The sequence below is a fragment of the Falco peregrinus genome, chromosome 3, assembly GCF_023634155.1.
Source record: "Falco peregrinus isolate bFalPer1 chromosome 3, bFalPer1.pri, whole genome shotgun sequence".
Lineage (NCBI taxonomy): Eukaryota > Metazoa > Chordata > Aves > Falconiformes > Falconidae > Falco > Falco peregrinus.
This window is the reverse complement of record NC_073723.1, coordinates 15,932,101-15,953,007: the sequence shown is the minus strand read 5'-3', so window position 1 is coordinate 15,953,007 and position 20,907 is coordinate 15,932,101. Positions and strand designations below refer to the sequence as shown.

Genomic DNA, 20,907 nt, shown 5'->3' with positions numbered 1-20,907 from the left:
TGTGGCTACCTAGAGATATTTAACATTCAGAAGATATCTATAGCATGTGGGCAGCATATGGTAGCTCTCAGCTTTCAGTTTCCACTAAGTTCAACTAGAAACTATAATGGAAGAGTCATTGCCACCCAGAGTTGCAGAATCCCTCCTCTGGGAGATGAGGGCTCCTACTCACCTCAGTAGTCCATAAAGACTCTTTTCTGGATCACAAGGGCAGACATTGCTGATCTGCAGGACTTACAGTTGTAAGAGGTGATAGCTCAGGAGCCAGTCCAGTCCAGGACTTGCAGGAACACAGCCTTACCACTGGATTTGGATAGGATAATCCAGACATTCCTGTAAAAATGCATCCTAATCCAAAAATTGTCTCTGTGCACATCTTCAAAATTATTATCATGATTAAAAAAAAAAAAAACACAAAACCAAACAGGATGACCTACCTCTACCTACCACCTTACTTTCATGAGAACAAGAGCACCTGTATTTCACATGTTTATATCATCCCCTGAGCAGAACACCCAGTATCAATTTGCAAAGCACTCATCTTTCAGAGAGATCCCTGTGTCTGACAGGAGTAGAAATGGTTGCCTGAAAATCTTTCATTAAGGATTTCTGTATAGTTGCTCTGAATGGCTGATAGTGATTTGTAGTCTGGAAATAAAGACATTTTGCTAAAGGACTGAATTGCCCTTCACAACATGAAAAATATGATTAAAATATGCTGGCAAGGTCGGAGTTTATTGCCCTTGAAAAGAACATTAGCCACCATGTTCCCTGAATTACAATTGTGTGCTGCTAAGGCCTTTTCCTTTACTGGAGAAGGAAGGAAACATTTTGTGTCTGTTCAACAGTAAAAGCTCAATTCTCTGCTTTCTGGCAGGGTGGGATGCTCGCCCCAGGAAAGATGCTATGTTACTCCAGTAACAGAAAGCAGCCTCAGGTCTAATGGACCCATTGCGGCTGTTACTCATGGAGAAACTTTGGAAGAGACAAACTATCCCATGAGGCTTCCCAGTGTGTGAGGTGAATATAGATGCAAAGGAACAGCCAAGACTCTTCCACCTCTTAACAATGCTCCAGCTACTCAGCAAGCATGAAATAATCTCTATATTTACTTATGGCACTGTATGTCTAAATTGTTCCCATTATTTTCATATGTACCATATATCTAAGACCAGTTTTAAAGTCAGCTGTAGTCCCAAAGATTTCAGAGACAAAATCTGTATCTTTTAGTGTACACAGGTGCTTACATACTTTGCTTAGAGCAGGGACAACCAGGAAAATTCTTATTCTTCGTAATTAAGTGGCATATGCATCACAAATGTATTAAATTAACAGAATTTACAATAATGACGATCTGCTGCATATATTGATATTTTTTTGTCTACATAAAAATAAAACAAATCAGACCAGGTTTACTACATAAGAGGAGGAAGATTGATGGTCAGATTAAATGAGCTGATGGTGACCTGAAAAATACTTTTCGCTGGGTAAAAATGGCCCCTCCTTATTCAGCAGATTTTCTCTTTTCTGTTTCTTGGCCTTCAACAAGACTTTATTGACAACACAGTCCTTTCACCAGTTGTAAACCTCTTGGAAGAGACAATTAAATTCTGTCATTTTCTTGCACCATCAGCAATATTATTGGCTAATGGTTGATCCATGTCTCTTACACACCACAGAGATAAATACCTGAAGCTGTGGCATTTCTAGTTCAGACTAATCCATCAGTCTCAGTGTAGCAATCATTAGAAATCCAGAATGGTTTATTTCTTTGGAAACCAGGGGTGAGAACACTTCGCATCACAGCTGCAGTTAGGAGTCAGTATCATTTAATTATAGAAAGTAGGGCATGAGATGACCTTGACAGGTCATTTAACCAATGCTCCAGGTCCTGGATATTACATAAATCACTCTTAAACAACTGCCTCTTTAAACTGCTTAATCATACCTCAGGGTAAAGTCTCCCAAGAAAAATGAGGTTATTTAAGTTATTGTTATTAGGTTATTGTTACAAGGTTTCTTCTACTATCTAATGTAAATATTCCTTATAATGACTTAAGCACATCATCTCTGGATAGCTATAGATGAAACAAAGAACAATTGATTTCTTCCTCTCTGTTGCAACCCCTTCCACTTTTGAAGGCTGTCACAGTCTCCCTTTACCTTCCTTTTCTCTAGAGCAAACCTATCCTACAAGAGTAGTGAAAACGAGCAGGATCCACTGCAACTGAAAACAGTGTGCTTGAAGATCGTCAGCACTTTGTTGGGAGAAGGCTAGTTTCTGTTTTTTGAAAAGAAAGTTAGTATCAGGTGCTCAAAATATTGTCCTAGCATTGGTAGACTGCCTAAGGGTAAACCTGCCTCTAGATTTCATATCAGCTGAAACTCCTGTGAAAGCTGTAGTGAGACCACAGCTCACACACAGGCATATCAGATACCTCCTTGCATTTATGTAGCCACCTGACCACCTGAAATGGAAAAATGGAATGACTGGTGCTGGTGGAGGAGGTTTTGTTGCTGGTGGAAAAAAAGGACATGTATTACTGATATTCTTAAAACTCTGCCCCCTATGATTTTGCACCCCACAGAGATCTAGCAGGTGAAGACAGAATTGTTCCCCAAAAGAAGCACGGAGTGTGTGTGTGCTTGACATTTGCTATAAAGTTGTGCTCTGGGACTGCCTGATGTCACCAGATGGGGATGGGGAAAGCAAGGATGCTGCTTTGAGTTTTGAACCATATCATAGCGATAAGCCCACAGAACAACTCTCACGAAGAAGTGATGCACCAGGTCAGGTGATGACATGCAGTGGACTTGTTAACGTTAGGTTTACAGTTGAACTCCATGATCTTGAGGGTCTTTTCCAACTTAAATGATTCTATGATTGTAGGATACAGGCCTGCAGTCATGTCCCACAGTCGGACTCAAGGCTGGAATGGACTGAAGCGAATGCAGAAGGCATGGCACATACATTAAACCAGGTCTCATGCTGAGATCACAGGAGCTGTGCCCTGCAGTGGCTGTGTGTTTGCTTCAGGCTGGATTTGGAGATATTATTTCTGCCCTCCAGATCCTCAGCAGGTCTTTGGATCTGTCTATTTGAAACCATACCTGTACCACTATCACAGAATCACAGAATAATTGAGTTTGGAAGGGACTTCTGGAGACCACATAGTTAAATCTCCTTCCTTATAGCAGGATCACCTCGAGCAAGTTGCTTGGTGTCTTATCCAACCAGATTTTGAATATTTTTAAGGATGAAGACTCCACAACATCTCTAGGCAACCTGTCAGTCCAACCACCTTGACAGTAAAAGAAGTATTAATATGTTTAAGTGGAACTTACTGTGTTTCAGTTTGTGCCCATTGACTCTCATCCTGTCACTGGGCACTGCTGAGAAGAGTTTGGCGTTCTCTCGTTCACTGTCCCCAGTAATGTATTTATACATGTTAATCATATTACCCGCAAGCACACACGCCCTGAACCTTCTCATCTCCAGGCTGAGGAATCCCATCTCTCAGCCTTTCCTCATCTGTCACATGGCCCTTCACATCTCTTTTCTGGACTCAACCCAGTATGTCCATGTCTCTCCAGTACTAGGTAACCCAGCACTGAGCACAGCATTCCAGGTGTATTTCACTAGGGCTGAGCAGAGGGGAAGGATCGCCTTCCTCAACTCACTGAAAATGTTCTGCCTAATGCAGCCCAGGAGGCCATTTGCCTTCACATGCTTGTTCATGGTCAATTTGGTATCCCCAGGGCCTATTCCCCAGAGCTGCTTTCCAGCTGCTCAGCTACCAGTCTGTACTGGTAAATGGGCTTATTCCCCTCCAGGTGCCGAACCTTGCGTTTCCCTTTTATTGAACTCCATGATGCTCCTGCCAGCCCATTTCTCCAGCCCACCGAGGTCCCTTTTGAATGGCAGCGCAACCATCTAGTGTATCAGCCACTCCTCCCAGTTTGGCATTGTCTGCACCATGTAATAGTGTTTAACTCTATTGAGTCTGGTGGGAGTTAGTGGGACTTAAGGAGTCCCATGAGACACTCTCATAACCACTTAAGTGATTTAAGGAGTCCCTTAGCTTCCGGAGTGTTGGAAATCTCACTTGCTACTTCTGTGTGCTTTTGAGCCCCTAGATCACGTTGAAAAATGGGCTTTATGCCAGATGACTATACTGGGAATAATTGCTATGGACACCTATCCTTCCATGTTTTGTAGACCACAGGTTTCATGCAAAGTTTGTGATAATTTTTGTGTGTGTTTATGGTTTCTAATTTTAATCTTTTCCTTACTTGAAGAATGCTCTAGCATTTTCTTTTTTTGTCTGATTCCTGAGTTGTCATTTTATGGTAAAGACCACTAAGATCTGACTAAGCAACCTTGCAAGTTCTCTGCAAATTTGCAACTGCTGAATCCATATTGCTGTTAGCCAGAAGATGACAGTTTGATTCCCAGATTATAGTTTAAATTTTTAATTATAGTAATTAGAAAAAATGTCTCTTAATTAATGGTATGTGTATTCTCCATTTTTAAATTGCATCTATAAACTCTCTTTAGATATACACAAACTTTAGGAACATAGTAAATATTATTTTGACTTGCAAATGCAATTACTGAACCTGAAAGCAAGTTACAACAAAAAAGAATAAAGCATGAAATTCCACAGCATTGCCTTTGCCGAATATTTATATCTATGTAATACAAGTATATCTACATATACGAAGTGGTTTGAACCTCTAGAAATTTAAATATGGGGTATTATCCAATTGTATTAGAAATATTGGTTGCTTTTGGATTTAAAAAAATCAAACATGTCAAGTTTAATTACATAAGTCTTCTGTTGCAGAAGAAAACCAGAAGTGATCTCAAATGAACTTCCTTGTTGTATATCATCAAAAGAGTTCTTTAATACATGACACTTGGATAGACTATTTGCAAATCCAGTAAGGAAATTGGCATGTTCTGGTGCCATGGAAAGCAATCTGGCCAGCAAAAGCTTTGTTAGCTGCTTGAAGAGGAAAGAACAGCTACGTTACAGTCTTTGTACTAAGTTTCAAGGCCTCAGGTGATCAAAAAACTTATACCCATCTTTATGCTTATGAGTGATTTCCTTGTCTTTAAAATAATTGCCATAATGTTAAGATGCATTATTTTACACTCCTTCTCCAAAGTCACATTACCTCTAACAGTCCTGTCCTTAAAGATAAAATCTTTAAGGATAAGTTTTATTGGTTTGATTGGTTATGCAATTTGGAGTAACTGAATGCTTACAGCAGATATTCCACTGTGGAGGAATAGCAAAGAAGAGTGGCTGTCATCAGATAATGCACATAACTATCCCTTAAGAGTAAGTAGACATAAGAACATTTGTGCAGGAAAGAAAGTGATAAGTCATTGGAAAAATAATTTCTAAGCATGAAGAGCTATTAAGATTATAAGAAGATTATTGGAGGCCCTATCATCCTGTACCATCATATAGAAAATGGGAACACTTCATGTCTTCTTCTACCATTTCTTGTAGCCTCTCAGGTGGCTAGTGAAACATACCAAACAAAAGCAATTATGTTAGCACAAATGAAATACATACAATAAATTCTTCTTTTCCCATTATTGTCAACAAGCTGCTTTTATTCTCAGGACTGGGGAGAACAAAGAAAATACCATAGCATCAGTCAGGCATTTAGCTACATTCTGGAAATGTCAAAAAAAATTTTATAGCAATGTCCTTGGGCAAGATTCATATGACTTAAGTTCTGCTGAAGTCTCAAAGAACAATTTTTCCTGGCTGCTCTCAAGGACCTTCAGAACTTGCAGGAACCTACTATAAATTTCTCTCTCTGTTTTGGGATATACTACTCCCTTAATGCTTCAAGTATAGGTTACTATATAGAACCATAGAATCACTTAGGTTGGAAAAGACATTTAAGATCATCATGTTGAATCATTAACCTAACACTGCCAAGCCCACCACTAAACCATGTCCCTAAGTGTCACATCTACACACTTTTTAAATACCTTCAGGGACCTACCACTTCCCTGGGCAGCCTGTCCCAATGCTTCATAACCCTTCCTATAAAGAAATTTTTCCTAATATCCAATCTAAACCTTGCCTGGTGCAACTTGAGGCAATTTCTTTTTGTCTTGTGGCTTGTTATCTGGTAGAAGAGATCTACCCCCACCTGTCCACAACCTCCTTCCAGGCAGCTGTAGGGAGCAATAAGGTCCCCCCTCAGCCTCCTTTTCTCCAGTCTGAACAGCCCCAGTTCCCTCAGCTGCTCCCCATCAGACTTGTGCTCCAGACCCTTCCCCAGCCCCGTTGCCCGTCTCTGGACACGCTCCAGCACCTCAGTGTATTTCTTGTGGCGAGGGGCCCAAAACAGAACCCAGCATTCAAGGTGCGGCCTCACCAGTGCTGAGCACAGGGGGGCGATCACTGCCCTGGTCCTGCTGGCCACGCTATTTCTAATACAGGCCAGGATGCTGCTGGCCCTCTTGGCCACCTGGCCACACGGCTGCCTCATGCCCAGCCAGCTGTCAGCCAGCACCCCCAGATCCTTTTCCCCCAGGCGGCTTCCCAGCCGCTCTGCCCCAGCCTGTAGCGCTGCCTGGGGTTGTTGTGACCCACGTGCAGGACTCGGCATTTAGCCTGGTTGAACCTCATACAGCTGGCCTCATCCCATCAATCCAGCCTGTCCAGATCCCTCTGCAGAGCCTCCTGCCCTCCAGCAGATCAACACTCCCCCCCCCCCCCCCCCCCCAGCTTGGTGTTGTCTGCAAACTTACTGAGGGTCCATTTGATCCCATTGTCCAGATCACTGACATTAAAGAGAACTGGACCAACTTTACTTAGCAACATGATCAGGCACATCGAGTATACACCTACCACTCAGCTTCATTGCAATTCAGAAGAGGACAGGCAGGCAGGGAGGCTGCATCCCTGCAGTGCGCTAGACAGCATTGAGGAACATCTTTGGAATGCAATCATCTGTGTTGTTAAACCACCAGAGCAGTCGCAGGAACTGTTCTGGCCTTGGTCAGCTATATCTCCCACCACAGTTCCCATGCGTAGTTCGGCAGCCATCATAGACTTGCTTTTCTCACCTCACAGGCTGGATGCAGGCACCCTGTTTGGGAGGAGTTAATATAGCTACAGCCTTTGGGGAGAGGGTTGGGCTGAATCCTGAAATGTGTCATAACTGCTTAACCCTTTGAGCAGCGGAGAGCTCAACCTGAGACATACAGTCTTCAGTTTCACTCAGTACCCAGGAAGGAGGGATTTCTTCTTGCTCAACAGCTTACAACATTTGCACAAGGATCAGGACTTGATCACTGGTTTTCCCTCAGTTCTAGGTGAGGCAGTTTGGACCCATGGATCCCAGTCATAGCAGAGACCTACTAAGGCAACAAATTAATCATGGGGGAATCTTCTCCATTCCTCTCATTGAAACTGGTCCACTGCATGGGTGTGAAAGCAAGAAGCATGGGGTCACCAGGAAGCCAGCTAAGGAGATGTCTGGCTTTGTAGCCAAGCACTGCAAGCACAGCCTTGTATAAACTATATGGCATCTACTTTAAAGTCCCCTCAGCACAGATGGACTAATGTAAAGGGATCTTGGGGTCACTGCTAATAGGGCTGAAGTTAGAACAGAACAGAACAGAACAGTATACAATACAATACAATATTTCAGTTAGAAGTGATGTACAACAATCACTTAGTCCAACTGCCTGAGGAATTCAGTGCTGACCAAAAGTTAAATCATTTTTTTAATGGCATTGTCCAAATGCTTCTTAAACGCTGACAGACTTGGGGTATCAACCACCTCTCTAGGAAGTCTGTTCCACTGTTTGAACACCCTCTTGGTAAAGAAATGCTTCCTAATGTCCAGTCTGAACCTCCCCTGGTGCAGCGTTGAGGTCTATCCCAAGCATCCTATCACTGGATCCCAGGGAGAAGAGATCAGCACCTCCCTCTCCACATCCCCTCCTCAGGATGCTGTAGAGAGCAACAAGGTCACCCCTTAGCCTCCTTTTCTCCAAACCAAACAAAATCAGAGTCCTTATCTGCTCCTCATAGGACATACCTTCCAGCCTTTAAGAGAATTATGTAGAACCAGGTCTTCTAAGAAAAAGTAAAGCTATATGCAGACATTCTCAGTACGTTCACTGTATTCATTTTTTAACAAAAAATGTGTATGGCTGACCCAAGTCAATAGTATTCCTATTCTGGTGCATCATGGAAGATAATGGACATGTTTTGCACAAAAAGCTCAAAGCAATTGAACGTATTAGTCATGTATTACAGCAACTGAGAATGGCAAATTTTCAAATCAAATGAAGCACAGAAACATAAAGTGATGTGTGTGGGTCAGCACAGGCCGATAATAAATGTAGTGATGAAACGGGAATGATCCTCATTCCCAGTCCCTGTCGGAAATCTGCGGTGAGTATCACTCCTTCTACAAGAATATGCATATCTGGCACATTAAATTATATCCATACTGGGCATGTGTGGGATGATTTCTGTGACAGTTATAACCCTATCTAGAATGCTTATGAAGATTATTACTACTAATATATAAGCATTAGAGGTACTTTCACATATGACAGAGAATCATAGGATAAACAAATGTGTATAACTAGATCTAGTACATTTTGAGTAACTCCTATGAGATGTAAGTGATTTATTTACCTAAGATCCTTACTCCAGAGTTATAAAACACCTGGTACACAGGATAATATCATGTAGTTCTTCTGTGCTGATTAATTTTCCTGGTTATTATTATTTCTTATTTGCATTGTGATGATACGTCTGGATTGGTGCATGATGCTTCTACTGTGTTAGACCTAAAGCAAGAAGCACAGAGTAGATAGCTCCATCCCTGAGTAGATCCCAGGTAAAGGAAGCAGGAGAGTTTTAACGAAGGAAAAATAATATAGTGCCCAGAGATCAGATCCTTCCAAGGAAACTGATTTTCCTGATTAGGATTCTGCTACTGTTGAATGCTTCCATTCAATTGATTTCAGTAAAGGAGGATTTCTGTATTTTACTTTTAAATGACTGTGATGTTAAAACAAAGGAAAGTAAAGATACAGAAAAATCCAAAACTATAAAGTAATGATTAAATCAAAATCGAAAAAGAAATGGAGGTAAAAGATTTAAATCATTAAATTCATTCAAATAGTATTTCATTTATACCAGGGGATACTGTTCTCTAGATTAAAACTAAAAGCGTCATATAAAATTGTAACACCGACACAGAGTATTTTGAAGCACAATTATTTGTTGAGGTTGTGGAAAAAAAACACCAATTGGCTTGGGTTAGATTTTTTTTCTTTTGCACATATTTTTTTACATTTTGCTATGCTTCAGCTGTTTCTCAGACTGCGGCAATGGTTAATTAATCAACCCAGCAGCCTTCCTTTCTCCTCTAGGGCTGACTGCATGAGACCTTGCAGCAGAAGAAACTGGCAAATGAAATAGCAACACTTCTTAAAATAGTTGCTAATAAACAAAACTCGTATGATGAAATATTACTGTGTCAGCCAATGGCTGACTGACTCTGCAGTTTGCCCTGTGTACATTTTCTGATGGTTTTTGTTCTAGATTAGGCAGCACCACAGTGGTATCTCTGTCTGCAGACCTGTGTGTTTGGAGAGATAAGAGTGACAGAGCTCACTCCAAGAGATTCCTGGAGGAGCTGGATGGCCATGCTTGTGTTCTCTTTCAGAAAAAAATGAGGATTCAGAGCAACCCTTTCCCTAAAGAGGGTCCTGAGAAGTGATCTTCTTAGTTCACCTAAAAGTCCTCATGTCTGTGGGATTTTTTTATATTACACTCTGTGGGCTTTGAATCAGGTCCCTAAAATCAAACCTTGGGAGTCGCTGAGTCAGTCAGGCCCTGATAAGATCACTTAGCAAGGTCCTTAGTTCCATGACATGCCAACTAGTTAATACCTTTTGTGGTTGATCCCTTTTGACCAGCCAGATCTCTTTTATCACTGGTTTGAATGAGTGAGCTGGTACCAAAATGCTCAAGATTCACTGCACCACTAACTCAGCGATTTACATTCATCTCCCTCCTTGTGCCAGATTGCAACTCTACAGTCCCTTCTGCGTCGGGGATGGGTACAAGCTGCACTGCACCAAGAATAAAGCAAATGAAACAGAGTTTGCCTCTGAAGGAAGGCTAGACAAAAAAAAAAAAACAACAACAAAAAAAACCCCAAAAAACCACACCCAAAAAAACCTCAGAAGCCACAAAATAGAGTCCTTATGCACTTCATCTGCAGACACATGACTACTATAGCTTAAGCCAGGAGCCTATGTTTAATGCCACGATGCTCTTACGGATTCTTACACAACATGCAAAAAGAATTTAATGTCTCAGATCGAATATAAATTAGCCAGCGTGGTGAATGGGAGGAGAGCTAGCTAGGAGGGAACTATTAAGATAGGGACTCTATCTTAAACCTCATTTTACCCCAGGATTTAGAGATCAACTGTGAAGCTTTTCCCCTATATTTGGGCTTCTCAGCCCCAAGCCCCCTTCCTCTCTACCCCTGAGGGCACGGCCTGTATCTTTCTGTTCAAAAGCTGAACACAGACTACCGTTATCTTTTAAAATAGCTATATATCTTTGCATAGCAGCTCAATGACTGGAGGCTCACCCCTCATTCAGTATCTCCTGCTTCCCTAGGAAATGCCTTCCCTGTAGACTATATATTTGCTTTTCAGGAGCTGGAGGGGCAGCAGATAAGGAAGGAGAAAAATTCTCTGGGGAGGCTGCACCACTCTGAAAAAGAAATTCAAGATTCGTCATGTCAGAGAAAGGGGACCAGACTGTACAGTCTGCTTGTTGGGACACATGCTTGAAGGAATGATTTAATAGCATTATATAAAACACTAAAATGTTCAGCAAGGACCCCACCAGAGATGAATTCCTTAATCAGTTGGTTACAGAGTCAGGATTATTGTTTTTCTTTTTTTGGCCTGTTGGATCTTAAGCTTTTATCTCCCCAGAAGAACCGCTGTATTAGGAATGGGAGGAGGTTTGCTTTGGAAACTCTTTGGTGAGGTAAGAGAAGTAGATTCCAATCCTTTCTGGAGAAAAAGGGATTTAAACCTTAGTCTGCCACAGCCCAGAAACATCTTCATCACTGCATTTGTTACAGACAGGAAGAGCACAAGCCCCTTCTCACCTGGCTGTCACATCAGGCAGGCCCTGTGTGTGCTGTATAACTGCAGAATGCATTTCTGCTACAAGAGTTTTTGATTCTGGCTAGGCTGGATGATAACTTTAACATCAAGTTATTGAGGCACTTCATGGGATGCTCAGAAACAGAAGCGCAGCTAAACACAAGACTGCACTCAAAGCAATGTGATGTTAACAAGGTGCCTGCAGGGATGGGGTGCCAGGCAGGAGCTGTGTAAGGGCTTTCAGGTTTGGAGTTTCCATCAACCTAAGCATCACTTTAAAAGCTTAATTCCTTTCTGTTTACTAAATTATACCTTTTACATGAAACACTCAAGTTTTTCTTGTGCTTAGTCAGATATTCTTGAACGGAGGAAAATGGAGGAAGGAGTCCTTCCACTCCCCACCTTCTCAGCCCCCTGGAAAGAGAAGAATCCATTAAACCATTCTAGTTTTGCCCTTTTCTCTTTCCTCTTCAGGTCACATCATTGACAGGGTTGAGAAGTGCAGTAAGAGGATGGACTAGAGATGTTTATCCCCTTCAGTTTTCTGTACAGGCTAATAAGGATCATTCCAGCATGATCTGCTGTTAACTGTCAGCTGTAAGTATGCTGCTCCAGTGTGTGATTATTTTGCATTAGATGCTGCTGTTTTGGAGCATATGCCTCTTTCTAGGCCATGGTGAAAAACAAGTGAGCAATAAATAAAACCTTAAAAACAACCCAGAAGTGTCCTGACAGCAGAAAAAACGTCACAACAAATAGCAAGTAACTTTCACTGAGAACAAGCACGCTAACTGTTGTAGGCTGAAACTCACAGATAAAAGCAGGTTTCATTCATGTTTCTGCCTGAGTTCCTCCATTTTGGAGGAGCTCTCTGAAGGCAATTAATCATCAAATTGTAAATATAACTAATGCATTTGCCCTACTTAGCACAACAATGATGCAGCTGCTTCAGAGAAAAGTGTATCCAATTCTAATCTAATTATGCTGTGACCCACTGATACTGGTCAGGTGATACTACAGGATATAAAAGGAAAGCAGATCATAATCCAGTCTAAAATCACACAATCAGGTTATAAGTCACCCACAACGGACTCTGGCAAAAAACAAATAGTAAACAATGCTATGAAAGCAACTGTAGGGGTACAGGTGGAGTGTTCTGATTCTGATTCTCAAATGGTAGCCAGCTTTGAAATATCCTTATACCCTACAGATTTAACATATACTCCATAAACATTTGGCAGAAATTTTGAAGTGATGAGTGTGTTTTGTACATACTCACATACTGATAGGTATGATCAGATTTTGGAGAACTTGCAGCTGAAGTACACACATAAAAGCTGTCAGTCGCCATTATATAATTATACAGATTTATCTCTACAGGACTCCTTGTGACTTCATGAATTCTGCCTTTTTTTTAATAACCCTGAGAGAGGGTTTGGGGAGAAAAACAAGCAAGCAACAATCGCTATATTAATTCACAGAACTGCCTAGACTTGGAAAGACAGATGTTCATAGAGGGAAAAGAATCAATTTTCCCAGTCTCAGTATTACCCGCTTCAAGGCTATTTCTAAATGATTTTTTAAAGTCTTATTTAATATGTGTAATTTAGGACTTGATCCTTTAAGCTATCCCTTATGCAGGTAACTTACTCACACGAGTAAGCTTACTGACTCTGGTGGAATTTACTCACGTGACTGAAGAGTGCACAGACAGAGGATTAAAATCCAGAGTATGTTTGCAGCTTACATAATTCCAAGCCTGTCAAAATTCATATCTATATTATCATCTGCCTATGTTACATAACACTGAGACGCTCCGAGTTGTTTGTTCTTCCCCATTTGCCTGAAACACATATACAGTCTTAGAAATTTTGGATTATATATTGTATTATCACCAAGAAAAAAATAAGAATGAATGCAATACAAATAATATTTCATTTTGCAGAATGTCAGAGGCAAATACCACCTCCAGCACAGTATCTGACCAGGCACACAAATTAATGCACTTTACTTGTTTACCAGTAAGATCTTGCATTTCTCATTTATTTCCTGGCACAATCTTTAGTTGAGTCAGTACCAGTGTTGGTTTTACCTAAATCATGGTATCAGGCCCTTTTTCCACGGCTCTCCTGCTTAGCAGCAGCACATTGCTCAGCATTTCAGGCTGGCATCAGTTGGGTTTAAGGGTGGTCATATCTCCTCAGAAGCACTGGGCACTTGGCAGGATTGAAACTAGTGAGTCTACATTTGTTTTGCTGTCTTTGTTTGTTTGTTTTTAAGTCTAATTTCAAGGGAGTCTTTCTCCTTCACCTTTACCTAGGATCCTGGTTCAAATTAATTATGAGATGCAAGGGAAGTAAAATCAGATGACCTCTTAAGTGTTACTGCAAGCAAAAATGGTAAACAGTGGGCATTATTTGTATTCATGGTAATGCATATTTTGTTAACTTCAACAAATAGCTGAACCAGGCAGTAGTACTGCATGCTTGAGTTCAGTATTACTAACGATTTGAACTGCTTGTGAACAAATTTATCAATGAAAACTAAGATTAATTAAGAGATCAAGGGAAAACAGATCACAGCACTTGATTTTCCTCTTGTATCAACTGTTGCAACTTTATGAATATAGGTAGACTTACAACCAATTTATACCTGTGTGGTATATAGGATCAGAACCATCATGCCCATGGATACTATTGAGTACAATAATAAACTGACTCCAGGGCAGACAATTCCTTCTGTTCAGAACTGAATTCAGTATTTTCTCTGCATGAAATCTAGGTCTCATAAAAACCTTTGGAAACCCTATTATCTGTACTATGATCAACGTTTTACCCTCTGCTTTTTATTTCATTATCTACTTTAATTCCTGGGTTTGGTCCAGTGTAAGCAGCTGTCTGCATCCTGAGGCACAGCAAGACGGTCACAGGTATTGATACGTAATCAAATAGTTCATTTGGTCTTGAAAGGCTTCTCTGAAGGGAAGATGGGGTATTTTACCTGGAAAATAACCCCTGCAATAAAAGAGAGTGCTTTGCCTGCAAGATCAAGAAACCTGTGTTGTCGAAAAGATTCCCTGTGTAACCCTGATGACACAGTCACTTCAGTTCACCTGTAAAGTAGTAGTTATACACCCATCATCAGCCGTAAAAGCCCTCATTCACTGACACTTGAAAGCGCTCTGCAGTTCTCTGGAAAAAGTAAAAAAAAAAAAACGGTGCAAAGCTACCAAGTGCAGCGCAGGCTCGCCGATCGCTCTCCTGAGCCCCGGGCAGAGCGGTGAGGACGCGGCGCCCGAGGGCGGAGGCGCAGCAGGCGCGCACCGCCGGGCGCGGGGGCGCAGCCGCGGCCGGGCGCGGGGGGCGGCGGGCGGGCGCGCTCCCGCCGGGGCCGCTGGAGGGAGCCCCCGGGCCGCGCAGCGCCGCGGCGGTTTCAGCACCGCGCCGGCGGACAGCGCCGCGGCGGGGGACAGCTGGCCGCGGGGGGGGGGCGGGGGGTAGCGCTGCCCCGCGGGGGGTCCCCGCCCCCCACTCCGAACCCCACCTTGCGTGGAGAGAGGGAGCAGACCCCGGGGTGGGGGAGGACCCCGCCACCCCCACAGCGGGCTGGGGGCCGCGGGCCGAAGCGACGCGTAATTAAGCGGCGTAAAGTGGGTTCGGTGTAAATCGGGAGCCAGTGTAAATCAGCCCCGACGTGTGGCAAGCTGTGCGGATCCTGTTAAGGAGATTTATATACGTAGTTCATGAAGGCAATCATCTGGCTGGTAATCTCTCATTGTGCACTGCTCAAAGGCAGTTCATTCGCACAACTGGCAAGGTACCAGGCAACAAAATGAAGATATTAATATCTCGCCTGGGAAATGTCTTTGTTAGGGATGTCTGTGGGAAGCGCGTGCGTGCGTGTGGACCAGCTAAACAGCCGTGATACCTGCGCATAATGAGATAGCAGCACATTACTCATAGCTCCGGGATAGGATATGGAAGTAAATTAAGAAATCAGCATAACTCAGAGCTCACAGCTTTTGACCCAGCACTAGCAGCTACAGCAGTGCATGGGAGTGGGACACAGCGTGTGGCTGCGGTTCATTCATCAGCACATTACCAAGAGCTGGGAACAACTCTGCCCGGCGTAATTGTCTCGCATCCATAGGGATCAGCCAGGCACAACACACTGGGGCAGCTTTTCCTGAAACAGGGTGAGCTCAGCCACTGGAAAGTGAAGGTTAGGTAGCCCACAGCTAACAAGTGCATGGAGGAAGGGGATGGGCAGGGGTTTCAGGAGGGCCAGGGTCTGAAGGAGGCAGATGTGTCCCAAGAACCATCGTCATCAAAACTTCCAGGCACAAGATCAGCCACTTCCCAGCTGCGCATCCCAGCAATCACGTAAACAACATGCCACCGACACCACATTCCTCTGCACCCTCCCTTTTTTGGGGATTATCTGACAGTACCTCCACCCCCTTCTCCCCGAGTCCCCAGAGCCAGCTAAATGGAAATTATAATCTGCTGGGAAATATTGGTAGCACAGAGCTGTGATGGTCTGGGAAGGGAGGGAGAAAGGGAGACGCAAGACTCTACAGGATTAAGTTGCCCTAGTTAGCCTGTGTTTTCTTGCCTTGCAGGAATGTTGGGAGTTTGGTGCATTCTCACTTTCATGTGGAAGAATCCAGGTGAGTGTGAAGTCAGGTTAGTCCTGGTTTTAACTCCTCAGACCCATATCTTGCCCAGCACCTCTCAGCAGTTTGACCTGCACCACCACTCCCCCCTGTAACCAATACTCTGTCCTAGACATCACTTGTAAGGATGCAGCACAACAATGTTTGCCCCATGACCACCAGACAACAAGGCTTGTTGGTGCCCTCCAAAGACAGCCTAGGACCTCACACCAAACCTCCAAGGGGAACTTACCCCCCATTTCTCTGGGGCATTGCTTTGGTCTCCTTGCAAAAGAGCAGCATGCTTTGCTCCTGTTTTCCAGTAGCTCAGCTCAAGCTGTGCTGTGCATATAAAAGTACCAGTCTTCCCAGCAGGTCCAGAGTTAAAAGGCATGAGCAAGTGAAATGAGAGATGAACTGTGAGAGAGTTTGGCCAAGGCAGTCATCTCATGCCATGGACTGCTGCTGGAAGTAAGGGAGGAGAATGAAGAATGACCCATCCTCCCCGCTTGCCCCAGAAGTTCCTCTCCCCAAAGCTGTTTCAAGGGACAGCAGTGGAGTGAATGTACAAGGAGGAGACCAAGAGGTTAGGAAGTGTCCCCATCTCCAGCTTGAGGTGAAACCTTGGGATAGGCAGCAGGAGACTGAGGAGGAGGAGAGAAGGTTACCTGTTGCCTGTGGTCTCCCCTCCATGTAACAAACCTCTGCGCACCTGACTAAAAGGGAGAGGATCTCCTGGGACACCGCACACCTCCTCTCACTCAGAGTGATGGAGAAAGAGGATGTTTCCCACCCTTTCCTCGCCACAGTACCTGGTTGAGGGAAGTCACAGCCAACCTGGGGATGACCAGCTGCATGACGAGCTGCAGGACAGAGGTGACCAGCCCAGCCAGGATGGCCCAGGTGAGTGGCAGCGGGAGCATGCTGTAGGTTGCAAAAAGCGTGAAGAGCACATAGCCAATGCCGTCCCCAAGGAGGCCACAGCCCAGGCCGGCTGCCAGGATCTGCGTGGCCATGGCCACCCAAGTGACCACACCGCTGTACTGCAGGTAGGTGTACGAGGTCGTGTCCTTCCTGACCACCACTAAGGCACAGATCACCACCTCAATGCCGGTGAAGAAGCCCAAAAGGATGCCCTTAATGGGGTCCATGGGAGCAGAGGCCAGGGTCAAGTGGAGGAACAGCAGGGTCAGCTTGGTCAGCACGTCCAGGATGTTCATGACCACCTCAGATTTGCGCCGCTGGCCCAAGAAATAGCGCTGGTAAAGGCGCTCCAAGTCCCGAGACTTGAAGGAGTTGCGGAGAGTGGGGAAGATCACCCCGCGATAGGTGTAGCCCCAGTTTAGGAAGAAGTCGGAGTTGCTGGGGGCACAGTCCAGGGGCAGAAAGCCCAGGTCCCCGCTGCTGCTCGTGCGCTCCGGGAAGACTTTGGTGCCTCCGTTGTTATGGCGCTCGCCGCCCAAACTCCGGCCGGCCGACTGTCGCCGGAGGTGGTGGTGGTGGTGGTGGTGGTGCGGCGGGTGGTGGTGGTTGGGGCAGCAGGTCTCCTCGGAGCTGAAGCCTTTGCCCCCACCGCTACTGCTGCCGCCGCTGCTGCTGCTGTGCTCCTGGATGAAGCGCTGCTCGGTGATGTGGCGCACGGCCGTCTGCCACAGCAGGCGCTGGGGTCTGCCGCTGCCGGGGGGGGTCCTGTTGATGGTGTAAAGTTCATCGCTGTCGCTCAGGCACCGCACCTCCGAGAGCTCCATGGCGGTGACTGGCGGGGGGCAGAGCACCGGCGGAGGGGGGGCGCGGGGGGACACAAACGACCGGCTTTGGGGAGGGGAGCAGGGAGAGGGATGGAGCCGCGGGAGAGGAGGGAGGGGATGGAGAAGGGCGGGTGGCGGCGACGGGGTGGCGGTGGGGGGGGGGGGATCACATTTATAGGCAGGTCCCTGGGTCGGGCGGTTTGGCTGGCGGCGGGGCTGCTTCGCCGCTGGGGTCGGAGGGGCGGCTGCGCCGGCTCAGCGCAGGCGGCCCTCGCCCCGCGCCCGCGCCCGCTCCCGCGGCGCCCCGCGGAGCCGCATCCCGCGGAGCCCGGCTGCGGCGCAGCCCCGGCGCCCCGGCGGGCTGGGTGCGCGCCCTCCTCGGGGCGGGGAGCAGGGGGGGAGCAGAACCGCAGGTCCGGAGAGGAGGAGGGAGGAGCGGAGCATCTACGGGCGCAGCCCCGTTGCCCGGCGGGCGATCGTCGGCCCCATCCGGAGGCTGGAGGCGCGGAGGGCTGGGGGGAGCCGCCTTGCAGAGAGGCCGTTCACGGCGAGCAGCTCCTCTCTCCGGGGATCCCGGGGCTCCGCTCCGAGGTCTGGTCCCCGGGAGCTGCTGCAGTCCCCAGGGCTGCGGTCAGCGGGGGCCCTGCGAGCTCGGGCGGGAGGGGAGAGGCGGCCGGGTCGCGGGCATCCTCGGTCACGGCGCCGGAACCGCCGGCCGGGGGCTGCCCGCCCGCATCCCCCCGGCGGCGGGGCATGCCCTGGCTCACGGGGCGCTTCTGCCCGGCGGGGGCTCGGGGCTGCCATCCATCGCAGACGCTCGGCTTGCTTGGTAACGAGAAAAAAAAAAAAAAAAAGGAAAAAAAAAAGGAGGGAAAAAAAGAAAGGAAGGACGGGGGAAAATTCCCACCAAAAACCAAGCCTTAAAACAAAAAAGCGAAAGAGAGGGGAACGAAAATCCCGCCCTAAACTCGGAGCTCTGGGAAGCCGGCTGGGAGCATCCTAAGTTCTCCGCGGGTCAGGGCAGGGAGGGCTCCGGCTCCGGGGCTCCCCCGGCAGCGGGGAGGAGGAGCAGGAGGAAGGGGCGAGGGGCAGGCGCGCAGAGAGCGCGGCGGCTGCAGGGCTGCGGGGAGCCAGCGTCGGGGGCTGCCCCGGGAGCCGCGGGGACCGGCACGGCGGAGCCGCCAGCCGCCGCCGCCGCCGCCGCCGCCGGAGTGGTGCTGCGGGCGGGCGGCCCGGGAGGAGGCAGAGCCCGGCGCGGTCAGCTGATGCCCGCGACGTCGGCGGGGCTGCCCGCACCCCCCTGCCCGGTTAAAGCAGCCGCAGCCGCGGCGCCGGGAGGGGGACAGCGGGCGGCGGCTCGGGGAGGGGGGTGGAGGGGGACTGGGGCAGGTTTCCCGGTCCCAGCAGGCTCCTCTGTGTGTCACTCCTGTTTCTCCAAGCTGCTCTTCTACAGGCGCCCCGGCCTGTCCCGCAGTGCCTAGCAGGTTCGTCCATCCCTTGTGCTAAGTGCGAGCTGATGCTCAAGTCGGGCATCCCTCAGCCTGGGCACAAGGGAAAGCCGCCTCAGGCCTGGGTGGGGAGCTCAGGCTCCTGCCCAGGGTGAGGGGGGCTTCGGGAGCCACTGCACCTCTGCCTGGTGAGCTCAGACCCTCCGAGAATGGTGCTGTCGCTGCCAGGACTATGGCTCCAACCACCCTGTGTTAAGTGAGTACGTTTGTACCTTTGATGGCTCCTATCCTGTCAGCATTTACATTAAAGCCACTGGATATATACAACAGAAACTGTCTTGTGGACAGAGTCTGGAGTCAGAGCCACTCCTCACTCCACCATCACATCCCCCCAACCCTGTTGGCAGATGAAATGAAATCGTCCCTGCTTCTCTGCTTGTGGGCTCTGTCTGTGCCAGCAAACATGAATGCTTTGTGCATGGTGGCACAGCCTGCAGAAGAGGGTTAGGAGGTGTTCGGCTTTACCTCTCCCATCCCTCCTCTCCCCAGTATTAACCTTGTTAAAGTGGTTTGAACCCAGTCCTGGGGCAAAGGCAGCTTTGGAGCTGAAATCCTGGTGCTAAGAAGCTGCTAAAATAGATATAGTCTACACGTTATACTATTGCAAATTAAGGGAGAGGTGTTTCTTTTGTGTTTCAAAAGACAAGAGTGTTACCTGCTGAATGCTTTTGAGATAAATGTGCAGCTGCCTTCCGTCAGCAGTGAGGACCTGTGCGGACAGAGGCACTGCCTGGAAGGGGGACAGAGGCACTGCCTGGAAAGGAGCCATGCTACTGCGCTAGGAGCTCTGGCTTCTGTTGGGAGTCTGGGTGCCTGTACAGGCGTGTGATGCTTGGCTTTCAGTGGGCCCGAGCCTCCACGAACATCCCTCCAAATGTCATTATTTAATTCATCTTTTATTATTATCCTAAGGAAGGCATGGAGATTTAGGAAGGATTTCACTGATTGTTTCCATATTTGCACTACAATGGATTTGAGGACTCCAGCCAAGTCTGTGTCCCATGTGTGGGACAGGTTTTGCACAGACATAAGCAGAGGAAATTCTTGTTCTCAAAAGCCCAGAAAAGGAATGAGTGGTGCTTTTGTGAACAGGGATGGGTCTTTCCTGTGGTTCAGCATGACCCTGCTAACCTGGAAAGGGTTAATACTAGTTTCACAGTAATCATAAAGACACAAATCTTTGCTCCTAGATAAGTTGCAGGGAAATCACAACACTACTTGAAGATAAAAATGCTTTTATAAGTGGGGAAATCTTATATAGATACTTATATATTTCTTTTGTAAAAGAAATCATAATTACTAGTAGTGTGATGCCGGAGCACAGAAAGAAAGCATCTTGCACATTCACATTGCTCAACACAAATCATGCTAAATCAAAGGAAAAGGAGGCAGAAATGTCATCCAGCTTAAGGAGACACCCCTTCAAAAGAGGTAAGACGAAGCCAAGATAGGGAGTCCTTGGTTCTCTAATGTTGCTACGATCACTGAATCACAGTGCTGGAAGGGTTCTTGAGCCCTGTGGCAGAATGAGCTCTACCCTCACCATTGTTCCTGGGATGGAAGTTCTGTACCTCCCCAGGCAGTCCATTTCTATGCTTCTCCATCCTTACCATTTTCATATCTCACCTGAATTTTCCTTGCAGCATTCAATAAGCACATAACTACTTGTCCTATCCACCATGCACGGGGAGAACAGATTATCCTGGCAGTAGTCCGTATATATTTAATGAATGTTTCTTCTGTCCATTCCCTCTTCCCCTTGTCATTTCTTAAGATAAACAACCTAATTTCTGTCATTTT

At 46.6% G+C, this 20,907-nt stretch overlaps 1 protein-coding gene across 2 annotated transcripts in view; it reads right to left on the bottom strand.

The window, feature by feature from the left end:
• ADCY8 (adenylate cyclase 8) overlaps positions 1–18,911 on the bottom strand; it is a 131,990-nt gene extending 113,079 nt beyond the window's left edge. For both annotated transcript variants that reach the window (XM_013302353.3, XM_027792417.2), the window contains exon 1: positions 16,664–18,911. In XM_013302353.3, the coding sequence (XP_013157807.1) occupies positions 16,664–17,599 (936 nt within the window). In that variant the 5' untranslated portion in view covers positions 17,600–18,911. The remainder of the gene's footprint in view (positions 1–16,663) is intronic.
• Between the last annotated feature and the right edge of the window lie 1,996 nt (positions 18,912–20,907).